This window comes from Choloepus didactylus, chromosome 8, assembly GCF_015220235.1.
Source record: "Choloepus didactylus isolate mChoDid1 chromosome 8, mChoDid1.pri, whole genome shotgun sequence".
Taxonomy (NCBI): domain Eukaryota; kingdom Metazoa; phylum Chordata; class Mammalia; order Pilosa; family Megalonychidae; genus Choloepus; species Choloepus didactylus.
Window position 1 is genome coordinate 69,402,549 of NC_051314.1, and position 19,243 is coordinate 69,421,791.

General features: G+C 34.6%; 1 protein-coding gene across 1 annotated transcript in view; it reads right to left on the minus strand.

Moving 5' to 3' along the window:
• MON2 (MON2 homolog, regulator of endosome-to-Golgi trafficking) overlaps positions 1-19,243 on the minus strand; it is a 193,764-nt gene that overhangs the window by 46,004 nt on the left and 128,517 nt on the right. Inside the window, 4 exon segments of the mRNA XM_037848170.1 lie at positions 4,541-4,669; positions 4,965-4,982; positions 5,611-5,754; positions 15,550-16,178. Of these exon segments, the coding sequence (XP_037704098.1) occupies positions 4,541-4,669; positions 4,965-4,982; positions 5,611-5,754; positions 15,550-16,178 (920 nt within the window).

The window sequence follows — 19,243 nt, forward strand, 5'->3', positions numbered from 1 at the left end:
TGATGAATTCATTTGCAGAGTTAGGCTTAGACAGAGAAAGTTCACATTTGAGCAACAAAAGAAGTTCTCTAGAGGTGACTGCTAGGCATATTTACAAGTGGGCTTAGCCTCCTCTTTACAAACATAAGTTTCATCCAAGCAAGTCTCAATATTGAGGACTTGACTTATAAAGTAGGGGGTTCCTAAGTTCACATAGCATATTATGTCCATGATAATCCATCCATACCTCACATTATCATCACTTATTATACAATCCTCATCACTCTCCATTTTAAACAAGTTTCATGACCCAAAACATCTCATAGCTCTTTTCAGCCTTAATTATTTGTCCCTAGTATTTGTGTAATACTAGTATGGTATTCCTATTAATTATAGTCCCTAGTATGCAATAGGCAGATTTTTCCCATATACCCTTCTGTTGTCAACTCTCTGTGCTAGTGTCATGCCTTAGAAGTATATCATGCAAGCATCAATCTGTATTTGTGGTGCTGATCTGTGGGAAACTTGCCTTTCAACAACCCCTTTCAATCCTATTTGCCTCAACACAGCTCTGATACTCATAATCCTGTTAACAGTTGTCACCCTTATCCATTACCATACATCTGAATTCACCATCATTAACATATCTGAACATATTAGATATCATTCCCCCTCACTAGCTACTGTCTATCACTAGGTCCCCAATATTCTTATAAGACATTGATTTTACATTGTTCAGGTAGTTCACAGAATTGGTAACATACAGTATCTCTCCTTTTGTGTCTGACTTATTTCACTCAGAATTATATCTTCAAGGTTCATCCATGTTGCCATGTTTCAGTACCTTGTTGCTTCTTACTAATACATAGCATTCCACTGTATGTATATACATTTTGTTTATCCACTCATCTATTGAAGGACACATGGACTGTTTCCATCTCTTGGCAATTGTGAACAGTGCCACTATGAACATTGGTGTACTAATGTCTGTTCATGTCGTTGCTTTCAAATCTTCTGGGTATATACTGAGAAGTGGAATTGCTGGATCATAGGATAATTCAATATCTAGTTTTCTAAGAAACCACCAAACTATTTTCAGGAGTGGCTGTACCATTATACAGTCCCACCAGCAATGAATAAGACTTCCAATTTCTCCACATCCTCTCTAGCATTTGTAGTTTCCTATTTGTTTAATAGCAGCCATTCTTATTAGTGTGAGATGGTATCTCATTGTGGTGTTGATTTCCATCTCCCTAACAGCTAGTAAAGATGAAAATTTTTTCAACTGTGTTTTAGCCATTTGTATTTCCTCTTCAGAGAAATGTCTTTTCATATCTTTTGCCCATTTTATAATTGGGTTGTTTGTACTATGTTGTTGAGTTGTAGGATTTCTTTATATATGCAAGATATTGGTCTCTTATCAGATGCATGGTTTCCAAATATTTTTTCCCATTGATTTGGCTGCCTCTTCACCTTTTTGAAAAATTCCTTTGAGGTAAAGAAGTTTTTGATTGAGGAGTTGCCATTTACCTATTTTTTTATTTTGTTGCTTGTGCTTTGGGTGTAAGGTCTAAGAAGTGACCTCCTAATATTAGGTCTTGAAGATGTTTCCCTACATTATCTTCTAGGAGTTTTATGGTACTGTCTCTCATATTGAGGTCTTTGATCCACTTTGAGTTAATTTTAGTGTAGGTTGTGAGGTAGGGGTCCTCTTTCATTCTTTCGGTTATGGATATCCAGTTCTCCCAGCCCCTAACAGTAATATTTTAATACTTTTCATCAAGAGTAACAAATGTCTCACACCAATACTATGGGTCAGTAATATGGGAGGATAAGGAGTATGGGAGGATTAGGGTTTTATTTTTTAGTTTTATTTCTTTTGTGGAACGTTCTAAATTTGATCATGGGGCTGTTTGCACAATTATCTGACGAAACTGTGAACCAGTGATTGTATAGTTCGGATGATTTCTATGCTGTGTGAATATATCTCAATAAAATTGCATTAAAAAATACAAATGATTCACGTAACTTCTCATTGTTAAGTCCTTCAATGGTTAAAGCATAAAGTCTGATTCCTTTATGAGAACTTGTAAGACCCACAGTTATCCTTTCAGACTTATTCCAGGCCTTGTTACCTCCTTACACTAAATTTCTCAACATTTCTTGAAAACATACCATGACCTATTATACTGCTTAATCTACCTATAAGGCCTCTGTATCCCTATTACCTAGCAAACTCTTACTCCTTGAAGGACATCATCAAATGCTATTTCTGTAGTCCTTGCCAAAATTCCCTAGACAATTAGTTACTTCCTTGCCTGTGGGGGAACTTTTTATTCACCACTGACTACTTGGCAAATACCATTAAATGCTGTATGTCATTTGATTCTCTTAAGTTAAGAAATGTTAAGTGGTATTGGTATTATCCTTATTTTACAGAAGAGAAACACCGTCAGGTCCCATTGCCCAAAATCATAGAGCAGCAAGTAAATAGCAAAGAAATATTCTAAGCCAGGTGTTTTTGGTTGCAAAGCTGCTTCTACTCTGTGGTTTTCACTTAGCACTTAATACAATGTATTGCTATTATTTGTTTGCTTTTCTGTATTCCATAAATTGAATTATTAAATGTAAGGATTATCTTATTTAAAAATCTCTACTATTTAGTCAATAGTGGTAATAAAGGTGCTTAAAAAATACACTCAATAAATGAGAGAGTGGAGAGCTTGTGGTGGGGAACGTGGTGAGGGATAGAAAGGCAGTATCGCAGATATCAAGGGAAGTAAGCATTTTAAGAAGAGAAGGGCAGTGCCATGTTGTAGGAAAATAAAGAATGAGAAAAAGATTTAGGATATAGAAATTTAGTTTTCTGTAACTTTGAGAAAGCAGTTACCATAACGCAATACAGAAGTAAGCCAGTATGCAATAGGTTAAGAGTGAGTGAGTGATACTGAGAGTTAAAGTTGAAAGCATAGGTTATTAGGAGATAGGAAGAGGGCAGAGATTGGGCAATTGATGCTTAAGGAGCACAGAATGTTCAATAAGGTTGACTGTAAAGATTAGGAAATGGATAGCATAATACTCTGTGATGGTAGCACAATAATGTAAGCATAATTAACAAAGCTGAGTGTGAGTATGGATGAAAGAAGAAAGCTAGAATCGTGTATGGCACCCGAAGGAAAGCTAGAGGATAAAAACTGGGACTGTATAACTTAGTGAAACCTAGCGTGGACAATGATGGTGGTTAATCATACAAATATAAGACAGTTCTTATATGAATTAGAACAAATGTATGTCGCCATTATAAGGTGTTAATAATAGGGTGGTATATGGGAAAAAATACAATTAACGTAAACTAAGGTCTATAGTTAATGGTAACATTGTTTAATATTCTTGTATTCATTGTTACAAATGCACTGTCAGTGACAGGGGCATATATGGGATACGGGATTTTTTTCTTTGGAAGAAATGAGAATGTTCTCATATTAATTTTAGTGGTAAAAACATAACCATGTGATTATACCAAGAGCCACTGATTGTACACTTAGGATGGACTGTATAGTGTGTGACTAAAACTTAAAAAATAATAATGGGGGGGGCAAGGGGTATGGGATGTTTTGGGTTTTCTTTTCAATTTTTATTTCTTTTTTCTCGAGTAATGAAAATGTTCTAAAATTGATTGTGGTGATGAATACACAACCATGTGATAATAGTGAGCCACTGATTCTATATTTTGGATGGATTACACGGTATGTGAATACATCTCAATAAAATTACATTTTTAAAAAAGTGAGCTTGGTGAAGGCCACAAGCAGTTTAAAGGGATTTAGAAGTAAAGGAAAGCTGAAAGGGGGTGACAATCTGTTAGATAGTATACTTGAAAGTTCTTACAGTATAAAAGACTTAATCTTTGTAGGCTGAAGGATAAGAAGTTGAAAGGAAATTGAAAGAATCACCAATACGAAAGACGGAAAGAGGAAAAGATGGATGCAAAGAGAGGGACTAGCCTTGGAACAAAGAAAAGTCTTCTTCCTTATGAGAAGATGGTTTTATTTGTTCAGTAAAGTAGAAGGTATATCCATGTGCTAGGAGAAGAGCAAGGTCAAATGAAGAATAAAACATGAAATAAACCTTGGAGGAGTCAAAAAGAGATGAATTTTTAAAATGGCTGTCCATGAGGTAAGGAACTGGCTTAAAAAAACAGTACACATTATCAGTTAAATTGATGAGCTACGCTGTGAATTTCTCCCTGAATGCTTATCAACCCCAAAGTTTGAAAAGTATTGTCTTAACAAACAGGATCGCCATCATCTTAGGTGGCAAAATTCAAGATTATAACAAACCTAATGGGTGTTTATTTTTAAATACTTTTCATTTAAAAAACCTAATTCTTTAGAAAAATGGCTTCATCAACACAATTTATGAATGTTGCAGAAAAGTCACTACAAATAATAATATAAATTATATTTTCCATTTATTCTAGTAAAATGATAATACATTACCTAAAGCATAATTTGAATAATACTGACATCATCAACTGAAAGTACAGGAAAAAAATAGATACCTTAATAATATTCTGAAGTACTTTCTCATTCACCACTGCTTTGTGACAGGCTGTTTTTTGGTATAAATCCACAACCACTTCTAAGGACCTTTCAGCAAATGGTACGTAATTCAAGGCTACCCATTCCGCCTAGAAAGTAATATTTTCACATGGAGTTAAAAAAAAAAACAACCTGTGATTAAATGAAATCCTATTGTTTTCAAAGAGAAAACTTCTTTGTCTTACAGTTCAGATCTTGGTTTTAGGTGAGATTATATTACATGCAAACTTTTCAAAGAGATACGTACTTCATGAAAGAATAATTTTCAGCCAAGCAAAAATTAAAACTATCAGAAAAAGCACATACAGCATTCTATCAAGAATGGGGAAAGATGTACTTTATTTGTTGCCAGTAGCTTAGGACAATTTAGGAAATTTAACTCACCGGTGCAAATAGTTGGATCTATTGTGATTCCATTGTGTTGCAAGACAAATAGAATGAGAAAAGTTAATACATATTAAAACTACTTTTTGGATGATGTAAAATTATAATTTTTATATTGAAGAACAAAATTAGCATGTGCATGCATTCAAAAATTTACTTTTCCCCTAAGCCAAAACAAAGTCAAAATTTGTAAACTATTGCTACAAAAATTTTTTAATGTAAAATCCAACTTAATTTCACACCAGTAGTATACAACTTATTCAGTATATGCAGAGTTCTTCATATTGCCCTGCAGGTAACTATTTTAGATAAGATTAGGCTTCAGGATTTAGAAGCCCTTTTGTTGTAGGATGGGGCAGCCAAAAACAAAACGTAAAAGTACAAAGGAACTTAATATTTTTCAAGATAGATGTACTGCAGAGTAATATACTGGAGAACAACCTGGAAAAGGAAAGTCATAAATGAGGAGAAAAAGTATGCAGAAATGGTTTCCCAATTGTTATGTTCAGCTTAAACTGTTAATAGACATATGAAAATTTGTGCATGAAAACTTTCTTATTCTGAGATAAAGTCCATTTTAAGCGGAAATGATTATATACATAAGCCATGAAATCTTACAGAGTAAATATAATTTATAGTAAATTACCTGATTATATTTTGCATTGGCAATGTGCTTTGTTTCCAGCTGTCCATACTGTGGAGGTTTACAGGAAAATTCTACAAATGCCAGTAACTGGTCAAATATAGCTGGATACATTATTTGCATGTTTTCTGGTCCTACACAGATGGCCTGTAAAAGCAAAATATGAACATTAGAAAACATAATCTGAACTTCAAGTTGCTTACTGTAAATGTATTTGTTTAACCAAAGAATCTTAAAGACTGTCCTATTTTACATAAGTATTTTACCATCTCTTACAAGCCCTGAGGAACAATTAAACTATTTTAAGCTATTACTGGATAAAGCATAAGCTGAAATGTGTTAATCAATTTTTTAAAAAGTGTTTTTTTTAATAGAAAGTGTGATTTATTACTTAACCTAGTGGAAAAAGGGCAGGCACTTAAAGAAAAGTCCAGGCAGTCCTGAGGTTCCACAATCTAATCATCTATTCAGTAATATAGCCATTAGGCCATTAAGAATGTTCATTGATAACATCCTGTCTGGTCCACTGACTTTAACAAATAATCATGTGCATTATATAAGTCATTATGAAAATTAGCTTCTAAAATAAATGTACGCATTAATTATTTTACAAGGCAGTACGTAATTAATGTCCAATGTATCTGAATATACAGACCTGATTTACTAAAGAAAATTAAAATAATTTAATATAATTTAATAAAATAAGATTTTAATGAGTAGTAAGTAGATTCTCCAGATTAGTTTAAATAATTTGATAGAAACAAAGAAAATGCATATCCTGATATTAGACTTTAATTACTACAAATATGTTGAAAGTATTTAAAAATCAATCTTTTTAATTTTTTTCTAGCAACAAATGCATTTTGTTCTTTCTTCGTATTTTCTTTAGTGTTTACTCTTTCTCTGTGGGAAAAATATTTAAGGATAATTTATGGAGTGTATAAAATATAGTCATGTTTGACAAAACACAAAGCATGATCATTCTATGCCTCAGAAATCATTTGGGTACTCTCAATATATACTAAAGCAAAATTCAAGGCATTTGAAAATTTTAAGGGATTTCTTTAAAAGAGGAGTACAATATTTATACTTTATGCTATGAATGGCTTTTTAATTTAACAGATAATAGATAAGTTTTATTTTCCCTCAGAGAGGACGCAGTCATTTAGCCATAACTAAAGTTTTAGATAAAATTGCCTTGAGATACGTAGAGGTAAGTAAAAAAACTGCTGCCTATATCTAAGAGTTAGATTATTATACAATTACAATATAATTGTATATGTCTTTACAATTTATATACTATATATGTAAAGACAAGAAAAGAAACTGTAAAAAAGTAGAATAAAGACATGTAACACCATCTGTCATTATTTGGTTATTTTTCCCAGAAATGGTAAATGGAAAATTTTGGATGGTAATGTTCATACAGTCGAAAAAATTTTTTCTTTAGTAACTATTTCTAATAGTTTCTTTCTTTCTCTCCCTCTCTTCTTTAACTTCCTGCTGGTTTTAACTCTTAGAAATAAACAAGCAGTAGTTATAAAAAGAGAATGAATTACTTTAAGAGGATTTTAAAAAAAATTTTTAGTCACCAAAAAAGGAAAAAGCCTTGGGTGAATACATTAGAAACTAAGTATCACAATTTCTCTGGAAATAACTTAGCACTGAATAATGACTTTGACTATACATTTTGATTTTCAATGGTCTTTTATAAAAAGGAATACTTATAAATAGTGGTAATGGCAGTTGATTTATAAATTCTAGGATCTTAAAATGCATGCTATGGAACCCACATTTTCTTTACATTAACTGCAGCTAAGAAAATTATCATGGTCCTCTGTTCAATATTCTGAAATTTGTTTATCAGAAAAACTAGAAGAACTATAGTGTGAGCCTGACAACAGATTTTAGTCCAAAAGTTCAGAATCAATAGTAATCTAGGCAATAGTTCCTATTAGTTCTTGAAAACTATATATGCAAAGACAAGAAAAGAAACTGGTTACCTAACTTCCGATAAGGTCCAAGGTTTCTCTTATTAACTTATTTAACGATAATTCATCAGTGCCTATTATGTACTAATGACTTTGCTAGAGAAATTGCAGAAGATAATAAGAAGAGCTAACATTTAGTGAATGTTTAACTTGTACAAGGCATTAAATGCCTTACAAATATTATCCCATTTAATAATGGGATAAGGCAAAATGTTGTGTATTCGTTTTCATTTTATAGATGAGGAAACTGAACTACAGAGAGATTAAGAAACTTGCCCATATTAAGTAGAAGACAGGGCTTCATTGCACAATTGCAAGGGCAACATTCACACATAATGTGATGGATTATCTTAGAGCACAACTCCAGCAGCACTAGTGATGGAGGCAGATGTGGTGTCCAACCATCTAACTTTATAATGTCAGCAACAACTAAGACAGAAGCACTTTCTTGACCTCAGAACTTAGAGAACAGCAAATACAGAAAGCAGAAAATCAAACTGCAGGGTCCTCTATGTATGACAAAATATCATGGCCAAAAAATAAAACAAAACAAAACATAATTAGCACACATAACTAAGTCAAACTGACTGGGATCTAGTGGTGAAAACCAAGAAAATACTGTGACCCTGAAGGCCTACACAATATAAGGGTATAGAGAACAACAACATAGAAGCCTCTCTTTAGAAAGAAAACATGATATCTCTTAAATTTTAATGTCTCCACATTTTGTTTCCCTGTACAATGCAACTAAGGTGAAAGAGATCAAAGAATTACTGCTCAGCTAGATTTCCAACAGAGGCAATTAAGAAAGACTACGATACAGTAGAAACAAACCATTCTGGCTATGAAAGTTTTCATCTTTCCAGTTGGATATAACCCAATCAGTTAATTAGAAAACATGATTTGCATTATGCAAATGGCTACTGGTATCCTTGCCAATCTACAGCCAGCCAGTGGCAGCCTGAAAGACTGAACCAGTCAACTCCTCTCAGTCTTACCCTCCCTAGAACTTGCAATGCAGGCAGAAGCAGCTTGTAGACAGTTAAAGCAGTGTAAGAAGCAATTAAGTCAAAGTGCCTTGGGGCAAAGGATTACCTGCTGTAAGTCATAAAATAGAGCACCCAGGAGGGGGAGAAAGTCTAATTCATATGGAGTAGAGGGGGAGTTTGAATTCCTGTAAAGACAGGGGAACTTCTAAGGCCACCATCAACCACAAGTCCAGGAGAAGAAACAGGCTCAGATGAGAAAGAGAGGACTCTACTATGCATTCATCTTGGGCAGATCTTGACAGGAGAGCTAAACTAAAGAAGACCACCAGCCAAAGCAGAGCCAATTTGAAAAGACTGTACCTGAAAGGTGTTTTTGCTTTGTTTTTTTTTTTTTTTTGCTAGCAGCTGATACTCAAGGAAATCTCTGTCATACCACTAGCTGAATACAAACACAAGGAACAAACAGCTCATGGAATAAATCTCAGAGTTAACACTTAACTAAAAGCCAGAAACCATGAATTAAGAAAATGGTCTATGGATACACCAGACAAAGACTTTAAGAAAATGATACTCAATACACTCGAGGAGATAAAGGAAAGTACAGATAAAGAACTAAAGAACATCAGGAAAATAATCAATGAACAATATGAGAATCTCAATAAAGGGACAGAAATTTTAAAAAGGAACCAAACAGAAACACTGGAATTAAAGACCACAATAAGTAAAAGGAAAAATTCCCTATGTGGTTCAACAGCTAATTGGAGCTGGCAGAATAAAGAACTAGTGAACTTGAAGAGACGAGTCAGGCTGAGGAGCAGAAAGAAAAAAGTGAACAGAGCCTAAGAGACCTGAGAGGTACACGATCAAGCATACCAATACACTAATTATGGGAATCCCAGAAGGAAAAGAAAGAGAAAAGGGGGCAGAAGGAATATTTGAACAATGGGTAAAAACTTCCCAAATTTAACAAAAGACATGAATATGTACATTCAAGAAGACCAACAAACCCCACACAGGATAAACTCAAAGAGAACCATGCCCAGATCCACAGTAATCAAATGGTCGAACGCCAAGGACAAGAAGAGTTCTGAAAGCTGCAAGAGAAAAGTTAACATGTTATGTACAAGGGAGACCTAATAAGATTAAGTGCCGATTGCTCATTAGAAACCATGGAGAAGACAGTGGGATGAGATATTTAAAGTGATGAAGGCAAAAAACAGCCAACTGAAAATTCTGTACCTTTCAAAACTGAGGGAGAGATTAAGACATCCCGAGACTAAACAAAAGTTGAGGGAGTTCATCAACACAAGACCTTCCCTACAAGCAATGCTAAAGGAAGTTAATTCAGATAATAAATACCTGTAGTTTTGAGCCAGTAATTCTGAAAATAATTTGTTAAACAACAAAAAGATAACTAACACAATTGGGGAAAAGTTTCCCCATTATTGATGAGTTGATGATGGCTGACAATAATGTGGCTGACATAAAAAATCTCTCCTATCCACACATCAAAAAAAATTGGAAACAGTATTCTAGCCTGTTTCAAAATATTCGTGGGTGTGAACCAACTGTTAGAAATATAAAAATCTTATATCTGGAAAACCCTGAGAAATCGACGATACAGTTACTAGAGCTAATAAACAAATTTAGCAAAGTAGCGGGATACAAGGTTAATGCACATAAGTCAGTAATGTTTCTATATGCTAGAAATGAACAAACTGAAGAGACACTCAAGAAAAAGATACCATTTTCAATAGCAACTAAAAAAATCAAGTACCTAGGAATAAACTTAACCAAAGATGTAAAAGACCTATACAAAGAAAACTACATAACTCTACTAAAAGAAATAGAAGGGGACCTTAAAAGATGGAAAAATATTCCATATTCATGGATAGGAAGACTAAATGTCATTAAGATGTCAATTCTACCCAAACTCATCTACAGATTCAATGCAATCCCAATCAAAATTCCAACAACCTACTTTGCAGACTTGGAAAAGCTAGTTATCAAATTTATTTGGAAAGGGAAGATGCCTCGAATTGCTAAAGACACTCTAAAAAAGAAAAACCAAGTGGGAGGACTTACACTCCCTGACTTTGAAGCTTATTATAAAGCCACAGTTGTCAAAACAGCATGGTACTGGCACAAAGATAGACATATAGATCAATGGAATCGAATTGAGAATTCGGAGATAGACCCTCAGATCTATGGCCGACTGACCTTTGATAAGGCCCCCAAAGTCACTGAACTGAGTCATAATGGTCTATTCAACAAATGGGGCTGGGAGAGTTGGATATCCATATCCAAAAGAATGAAAGAGGACCCCTACCTCATACCCTACACAAAAATTAACTGAAAATGGACCAAAGATCTCAATATAAAAGAAAGTACCATAAAACTCCTAGAAGATAATGTAGGAAAACATCTTCAAGACCTTGTATTAGGCGGCCACTTCCTAGACTTTACACCCAAAGCACAAGCAACAAAAGAAAAAATAGATAAATGGGAACTCCTCAAGCTTAGAAGTTTCTGCACCTCAAAGGAATTTCTCAAAAAGGTAAAGAGGCAGCCAACTCAATGGGAAAAAATTTTTGGAAACCATGTATCTGACAGAAGACTGATATCTTGCATATATAAAGAAATCCTACAACTCAATGACAATAGTACAGACAGCCCAATTATAAAATGGGCAAAAGATATGTAAAGACAGTTCTCTGAAGAGGAAATACAAATGGCCAAGAAACACATGAAAAAATGTTCAGCTTCACTAGCTATTAGAGAGATGCAAATTAAGACCACAATGAGATACCATCTAACACCGGTTAGACTGGCTGCCATTAAACAAACAGGAAACTACAAATGCTGGAGGGGATGTGGAGAAATTGGAACTCTTATTCATTGTTGGTGGGACTGTATAATGGTTCAGCCACTCTGGAAGTCAGTCCGGCAGTTCCTCAGAAAACTAGAAATAGAGTTACCATTCGATCCAGCGATTGCACTTCTCGGTATATACCCAGAAGATCGGAAAGCAGTGACACGAACAGATATCTGCACGCCAATGTTCATAGCAGCATTATTCACAATTGCCAAGAGATGGAAACAACCCAAATGTCCTTCAACAGATGAGTGGATAAAGAAAATGTGGTATATACACACGATGGAATACTACACGGCAGTAAGAAGGAACGACCTCATGAAACATATGACAACATAGATGAACCTTGAAGACATAATGCTGAGCGAAATAAGCCAGGCACAGAAAGAGAAATATTATATGCTACCACTAATGTGAACTTTCAAAAATGTAAAACGAATGGTTTATAATGTAGAATGTAGGGGAACTAGCAATAGAGAACAATTAAGGAAGGGGGAACAGTAATCCAAGAAGAACAGATATGCTATTTAACGTTCTGGGGATGCCCAGGAATGACTATGGTCTGTTAATTTCTGATGGATATAGTAGGAGCAAGTTCACAGAAATGTTGCTATATTATGTAACTTTCTTGGGGTAAAGTAGGAACAGGTTGGAAGTAAAGCAGTTATCTTAGGTTAGTTGTCTTTTTCTTACTCCCTTGTTATGGTCTCTTTGAAATGTTCTTTTATTGTATGTTTTTCTTTTTTGTTTTTTTAATTTTTTTTTTCCATACAGTTGATTTAAAAAGGAAGAGGAGGTTAAAAAAAAAAAAAAAAAAAAACAAGGAAAAAAATATGTAGTGCCCCTTGGAGGAGCCTGTGGAGAATGCAGGGGTATTGGCCTACCCCACCTCAATGGTTGCTAACATGACCACAGACATAGGGAACTGGTGGCTTGATGGGTTGAGCCCTCTACCATAGGTTTTACCCTTGGGAAGACGGTTGCTGCAAAGGAGAGGCTAAGCCTCCCTATAATTGTGCCTAAGAGCCTCCTCCCGAATGCTTCTTTGTTGCTCAGATGTGGCCCTCTCTCTCTAGCTAAGCCAACTTGAAAGGTGAAATCACTGCCCTCCCCTCTACGTGGGATCAGACACCCAGGGAAGTGAATCTCCCTGGCAATGTGGAATATGACTCCCGGGGAGGAATGCAGACCTGGCATCGTGGGACGGAGAACATCTTCTTGACCAAAAGGGGGATGTGAAAGGAAATGAAATAAGCTTCAGTAGCAGAGAGATTCCAAAAGGAGCCGAGAGGTCACTCTGATGGGCACTCTTACGCACACTTTAGACAACCCTTTTTAGGTTCTAAAGAATTGGGGTAGCTGGTGGTGGATACCTGAAACTATCAAACTACAACCCAGAACCCATGAATCTCGAAGACAGTTGTATAAAAATGTAGCTTATGAGGGGTGACAATGGGATTGGGAAAGCCATAAGGACCACACTCCACTTTGTCTAGTTTATGGATGGATGAGTAGAAAAATAGGGGAAGGAAACAAACAAACAAACAGACAAAAGTACCCAGTGTTCTTTTTTACTTCAATTGCTCTTTTTCACTTTAATTATTATTCTTATTATTTTTGTGTGTGTGCTAATGAAGGTGTCAGGGATTGATTTAGGTGATGAATGTACAACTATGTAATGGTACTGTGAACAATCGAATGTACGATTTGTTTTGTATGACTGCGTGGTATGTGAATATATCTCAATAAAATGAAGATTTAAAAAAAAAAAATGCCAAGAATGATCCTGGATGGGATCGGAGGATGGAGGAGAGGAGGCTCAAAGGGACACAGATGGGACATAAGGAAAAAAAAAAAAAAAGGAAATATAGAATGTAAGCTTTGTATCAAGATTGAAGTTCTTGAACTTCTTAGCTGCATTTAATGGGGTTGCATAAAAGAATGTTCTTGTTCATTGGAAATGTATATGTGAATTATATTGTTTTTTCAAGGATGTGTGCAGCTTGCTCTCATATGTTTAGAAGACAGCAATAGATGATGGATGATAAGGAGGGAGAGAGGGAGGGAGGGAAAGAAAGAAAGAAATGGTGGTGTGACAGGATGTTAAAGATGGTGGATCAGGGTATTGGGGGAGGGGGTCGGGTATGCTGGAGTTCTATGTATGGGTTTGTACTGTTTTTGCAACTGTTCCTGTAAGTTTGAATTTATCTCAAAATAAAATTTCTTATTAAAAAAAAGAAAAGTAAATGGAAAAAAAAAAATCGGAAACAGTATTCTAGCCTGTTTCAAAATATTTGTGGGTTTGAACCAACTGTTAGAAATATAAAAATGCAACACTGCCCAAAGAGTGCAAGAATGACTGATTGAGTTCATCGACAGAAGAAAAGATAAACAAAATGTGGTACACACACAGACACACACACAGACACACACACACAATAGAATACTATTCAGCTGTAAAAAGGAATGAAGTTCTGATACATGCAATAACATGGATGATCCGTGAAGACATCATGTGGAGTGAAATAAGTCAGACACAAAAGGACAAATACTGTATGATCTCACTAATATGAAATAATTAGAATAAGCAAATTCACAAAGTCAGAAAGTAGAATACTGTTTACCAGGGGCTGGGGTAGGGGTAGAGAATGGAGAGTTACTGCTTAATTTGTACAGAATTTCTGTTTGGGGTGATGGAAAAGTTTTGGTAATGAATAGTGGTGATGGTAGCACAACATTGTGAATGTAATCAACACCACTGAATTACATATTTGATTGTGGTTAAAAGGGAAAAGTTTAGGTTGTATACATGTTACTAAAATAAAAATTTAAAAAACAAAAACAACCATAAGACTATATAACACAATGACCCCTAATATAAACTATAGACTATAGTTAACAGTACAGTTAGGATAACATTTTTTCATCGATGATAACAGACATACCACACTAATGAAAAGTGTTAATAATAGGAAAACTCTGTATGTGAGGTGGGTTAAATTGGAATTCTGTATGCATTTTCTGCACAATTTTTCTGTAATCCTACAATTCCTCTAATAAAAAACAAAAACACTTATAGCTAAAAATACATCTCTCTGAAATTTCCGTGAGGAAAATACTTTCACATATTTACTCATAATTTTTTATGTAGCTTCCAACAATTTCAGAGCAAAGTATAGATGAAAAAACATACCAAAACATAATCCCATTGCTTTTGAATTTTCTACTCATAGAAATACTTTGCTAAAGTTGTTATTCCAAATATTATATCCTGTTGTGAAGAGTTGCATGAACAAATAAAAAATGCCAGTGAACAGAAACAAGACAGTTTCTTAAAAAGACTCAAAAGAGACCTGAATTATATTTTAAAATCTACCAACCACCACAGGTGTGAATGTAATTAACAGTGATGAATTGCGTGTGAATGTGGTTGAAAGGGGTAGTTTAGAGTCATGTATGTCACCAGACAGAAAGCTAGAGGTTAAAACATGGGACTGTATAACACAGTGAATCTTGTGGTGGACAATGACTATGATTAACAGTGCAAATACAAATATAAAAAAATTCTTTTATAATGAGAATGCATGACACCATTATAAGGAGTTAATAATAAGAGTGGTATATGGCAAAAAAAAAGTGTCTATTGTAAACTATGGACTACAGTTAACAGTAATATCTTAATATTCTCTCACTAATGATAACACATGTTCCACATCAATACTAGGATTCAATAACTGGGAGGGAGGTAGTTGATGTTTTGGGTTTTCTGTTTTCTTTTTTCTTATTTTTATTTTTTTTACTGGAGTAATGAAAATGTTCTAAAATTAACTGGGTGATGAATGTACAACTAAGCAATGATACTATGAGCCACTGATTGTATACTTCGGATGGACTGTATGGTGTGTGAATACATCTCGGTAAAATTTCATTAAAAAACCTGGATCTTGACAACAGTAATTTCATCCCAACATATATAGACACAACAAACTCAATAATCCAGATTTTATCCCAAAATACAAATAGCAAAGAAAAAAAAATCCAGAGAACTGTTTGCACTTCGCTTAGATAGCAACTGAAAACATATTACCTTTTGAAGAACATCTAATGCTGTAAGTACAGCTTCCTGTAAACTTGTCAAAACTGCTTCAGTATAAGATGGAAGAATGAAAGGAGATGCTTCTGAACTTATTGGGACTGAAACCGCACTATGCAATATGACTCCCAACTTTTGCAAATCATCCATGTTGAAACCAGTTTTTATGTGTTGGTAGAGAGCAGGAAATATCTGAATTAAAGCTGTAAGAAAAGGCTGGCTGGGAATGAAAGTTAGTTTGTCAAAAGTAATAGGAGGCTTGGTACTTTCTGATCCAATTCTACACCATGTATTCCATGCAGCCCACCAGAGATTCAAATCTTCAAGCTCAACATTAACTACAGGTGGCTCAGAGCTACTATATTTTCCAAGTCTTTCTCCAACAGAATCTGTTCTTACAAATGGCCTGCTCAGGCTAGGGCCTGTTATGGACCCTAGAAGAACAGGCACAGGTACATTAACTGCAGGTGGAGTCTCAGGTTTCTCTGAGTCTCTGACAGGGGACACAATTTGTAAAATTTCCTGGAAACTTTTCAGTGCAGCCAGAGATACTTCATTGTTTTTGCTGAGTGCAGCTGACTGTATGTGGTCAAGAAGAACATCCCACGCTCTGGAAAAATCTCCTATATTAGGAAAAGGAAAAAAAAAATCTATCACCACAAAAGTGATAAAATTTTCTCTTAATATGAGATACTTTAAGCCAATCTGTTTTATTTTTTCTGCTTAAATTCCCACAGAGCTATAAAAGATCATGTACTAAAGTAATAACAGTGTGAATTAAAATCATCACACCCAGAAATTCAGTGAAAAACTGTTTTCAGATAGATACAGGAACAAAGGGCACCAAAAGGAGGATAATGTATATTATCAAAAAGTATTTTTGTCTTATAAACAAAACTCTACAAATGTATGTATAGATATTTAAACTAGTACTTCTGCAAAGGAGAATAGGGAAAAAACCTGATGGTGAAAAGCTTTTCAGTAATATCTTTGATCTATCCATCTATCTATATTAATGATTAAGTAAAGACTGTTCTCATTTTTAAACATATTGGAAAGGTTATAGTTATATAACAGCATGATACTTATTTTTTTACAGGTCTAAATGTTTAAAATAAACTGCATGTTTTCAATAAAAATAAAATAAAATAAATTTTATTCCATAAAATTTTAACTTTATACTTTAGTTTCTATATTTAACTAATCTCACAGTTGCATTATTTTCTTAAACATTTTTCCCTATAACAGTGAATTACTAGAATGTCCCACAAAGAACAAACTGTCCTTTTATAACAAGTCTAAATTTGCTCTTCTCACATGAAATTGAGTCTACTGATCCACCATCAGCAGAGGATGGGCTGCAAAGCAATTCAGTGGTAGTTGTTGGTTCCACTGATGAATTCAATCTCTTATTGTGACCAGCTAAACACATTTACAATGAAGCTTTCTATGGCCAGGTATAGTTTGTTTCCACAGACATAGCAAAAATAACCTGATTCCTATACCAATCGGGCCCAGTGGCCTTAATAGCATGGGTTGTGACCACTTACTTGTATTAAAGTAATGCAAAAATCAGAGAAATTGATATTTTCCTAAAGCAGGATAAGTAGGCTCTGAAATATATAAATAAAGGTTTAAAGATTTAAAGACTCATTTTGCAAAGGCTATAAATGACTAGATTTTTTTTAAGAAGGGATAAATCCAAATGCCTGCAGGAAGCATTCAGTTAATAGGAAAAGATTGAAGTCAGTCTGAAATGAAGCAACAGGTACTACTATGACTCCTGCCCAGTTACATGCCTCCTCCTCTCCATGTTTTTACAAACAAATGAGGTATAATTTACATGCAATAAAAAGCACAGATTTTAAATAAACAGTTCAAAGAATTTTGACAAATTACATTTAAAACTATCAAAAAAGCTAAACAAAACATTTCTGCCTGTTGCCATCTCAGTTAAAAAGTCAGATGAAATATTATTTTACCAACCAGAATGGTGACCTAATCTTGGATTTAGAATATTACATGCCAAGCGGGGACAGACTGCTGCAATTCCTCTATTAACATACTTTATGTTTAGGAAGAAGTCTTCTTTCTAAAAGACTAGGTATAAGTATTGTACATGGTTATGTTAAAAATAAGAACTTTATTCCAAAATAATAAAACCCATTTCCTAGTCTTCAAGTTACAAAAATTTATCAAAGTTACATGAACGGTATTATGTCATGAAAAAAAAAAAAAAACTAAGTCTATTCATTCTTAACTTTTAAAACAAAGTATCATGGAAGTATTTAAAATGATGTTTGTTTTGTCAAAAATTCAGCAAACATACAATTAAAATTTGTGCATTTCGTTGTATGTAAATGTTACATGAAAAGAAAAAACTAAAGAAATTAAAATATATATACCAAGCTTTCAAGTGCAAAATGGATCAGATATCATAAATTATTAGTTTTTTGGGGGAAGGGGGGGAATGGCAGAAGAAAAGAAAAAGTGCACATGATGAAGAACATACTCAAATACCTACGGAAAAAGTAAATATCCCTATGCTTTAGCATAATGAGATTTTTTAAAAAGCTTAACATAAAATAATAAATAAAAATAGGTACAGTATGCTCACAACTTTGTACAAAGTATCTGTTAGTTTCTCTCTATCACTCTCGTTATTATCACCAGAATCCAAGCTTTTATAATCTATACAGGGTTTCTCATCCTCAGGAGTACTGACACTTTGGGTTGGATAATCCCTTGTTGTGGGTGCTGTCCTGTGCACTGTAAGATGGTCAGCAGCATCCCTGGCCTTTATCCACAAGATGCCAGTAGCACCTCCAAGCTGTGATAGTTGGAAATATCTCCAGATATTGCCAAACATCCCTTAGAGGACAAAATCACCCCTGGTTGAGAACCACTGTCTATACCAGCAACAGCTTCTTAACAGTATTCTGCCATCCTTCTGTGCTGCCATTCCATTCTAAGCATAGTAGTTAAGGTGATCTTTTTAAACTGCCTATGTGATCACGTTATATCATGGATTAAAACCTTACAGTGGTTTATCATTGCTCTTCGGGTGAAGTCCAAACTTTGAATATGATCTACAGAATTCTGCATGGTCTAACCCCTTTTTCTATCTCTACAGCCTGATGTACAATCACACTTTTCACTGCTCTTTCATTCCAGACCTTCAAACATCCTAGGGTCCTCATCATCCCCCTCCCCCAATCTTCTCCTACCCCTTTTGCACATTATCTGCCTCTCATGCTCTCCTTACTTCACCTTCCCCTTGCCTGAAGAATCCTACTTACCCATAATATATTAGGTAAAATATTGCTTTGTTGGGGAAGTTTTATTTGGACCTCTCTGGCTAATTTCAAGTATCCATTATAAGCTCACATTGCACCATTCCTCTGTAGCATTTATCAGCGTAGAATTTTTACATTTATTTATGTAATTATGATTTCTCCCTCATGCCCGTAACATCAGGGATAGTGTGTATTTTGCTCATCATTGCACCCCCTAGATTCCAGTCCATAGTAGGGACACACTAAATGTTCTCTCAATGAAATGAATCAAAGTATACACATATGCATATACACAAGCACACAAACGTACACACACAAAGACTGAAGTTAAGATTTGGCTGTTCTTGGGTAGTAACATTGTATATGAATATTAAAAGAATCTTCTGTATTTT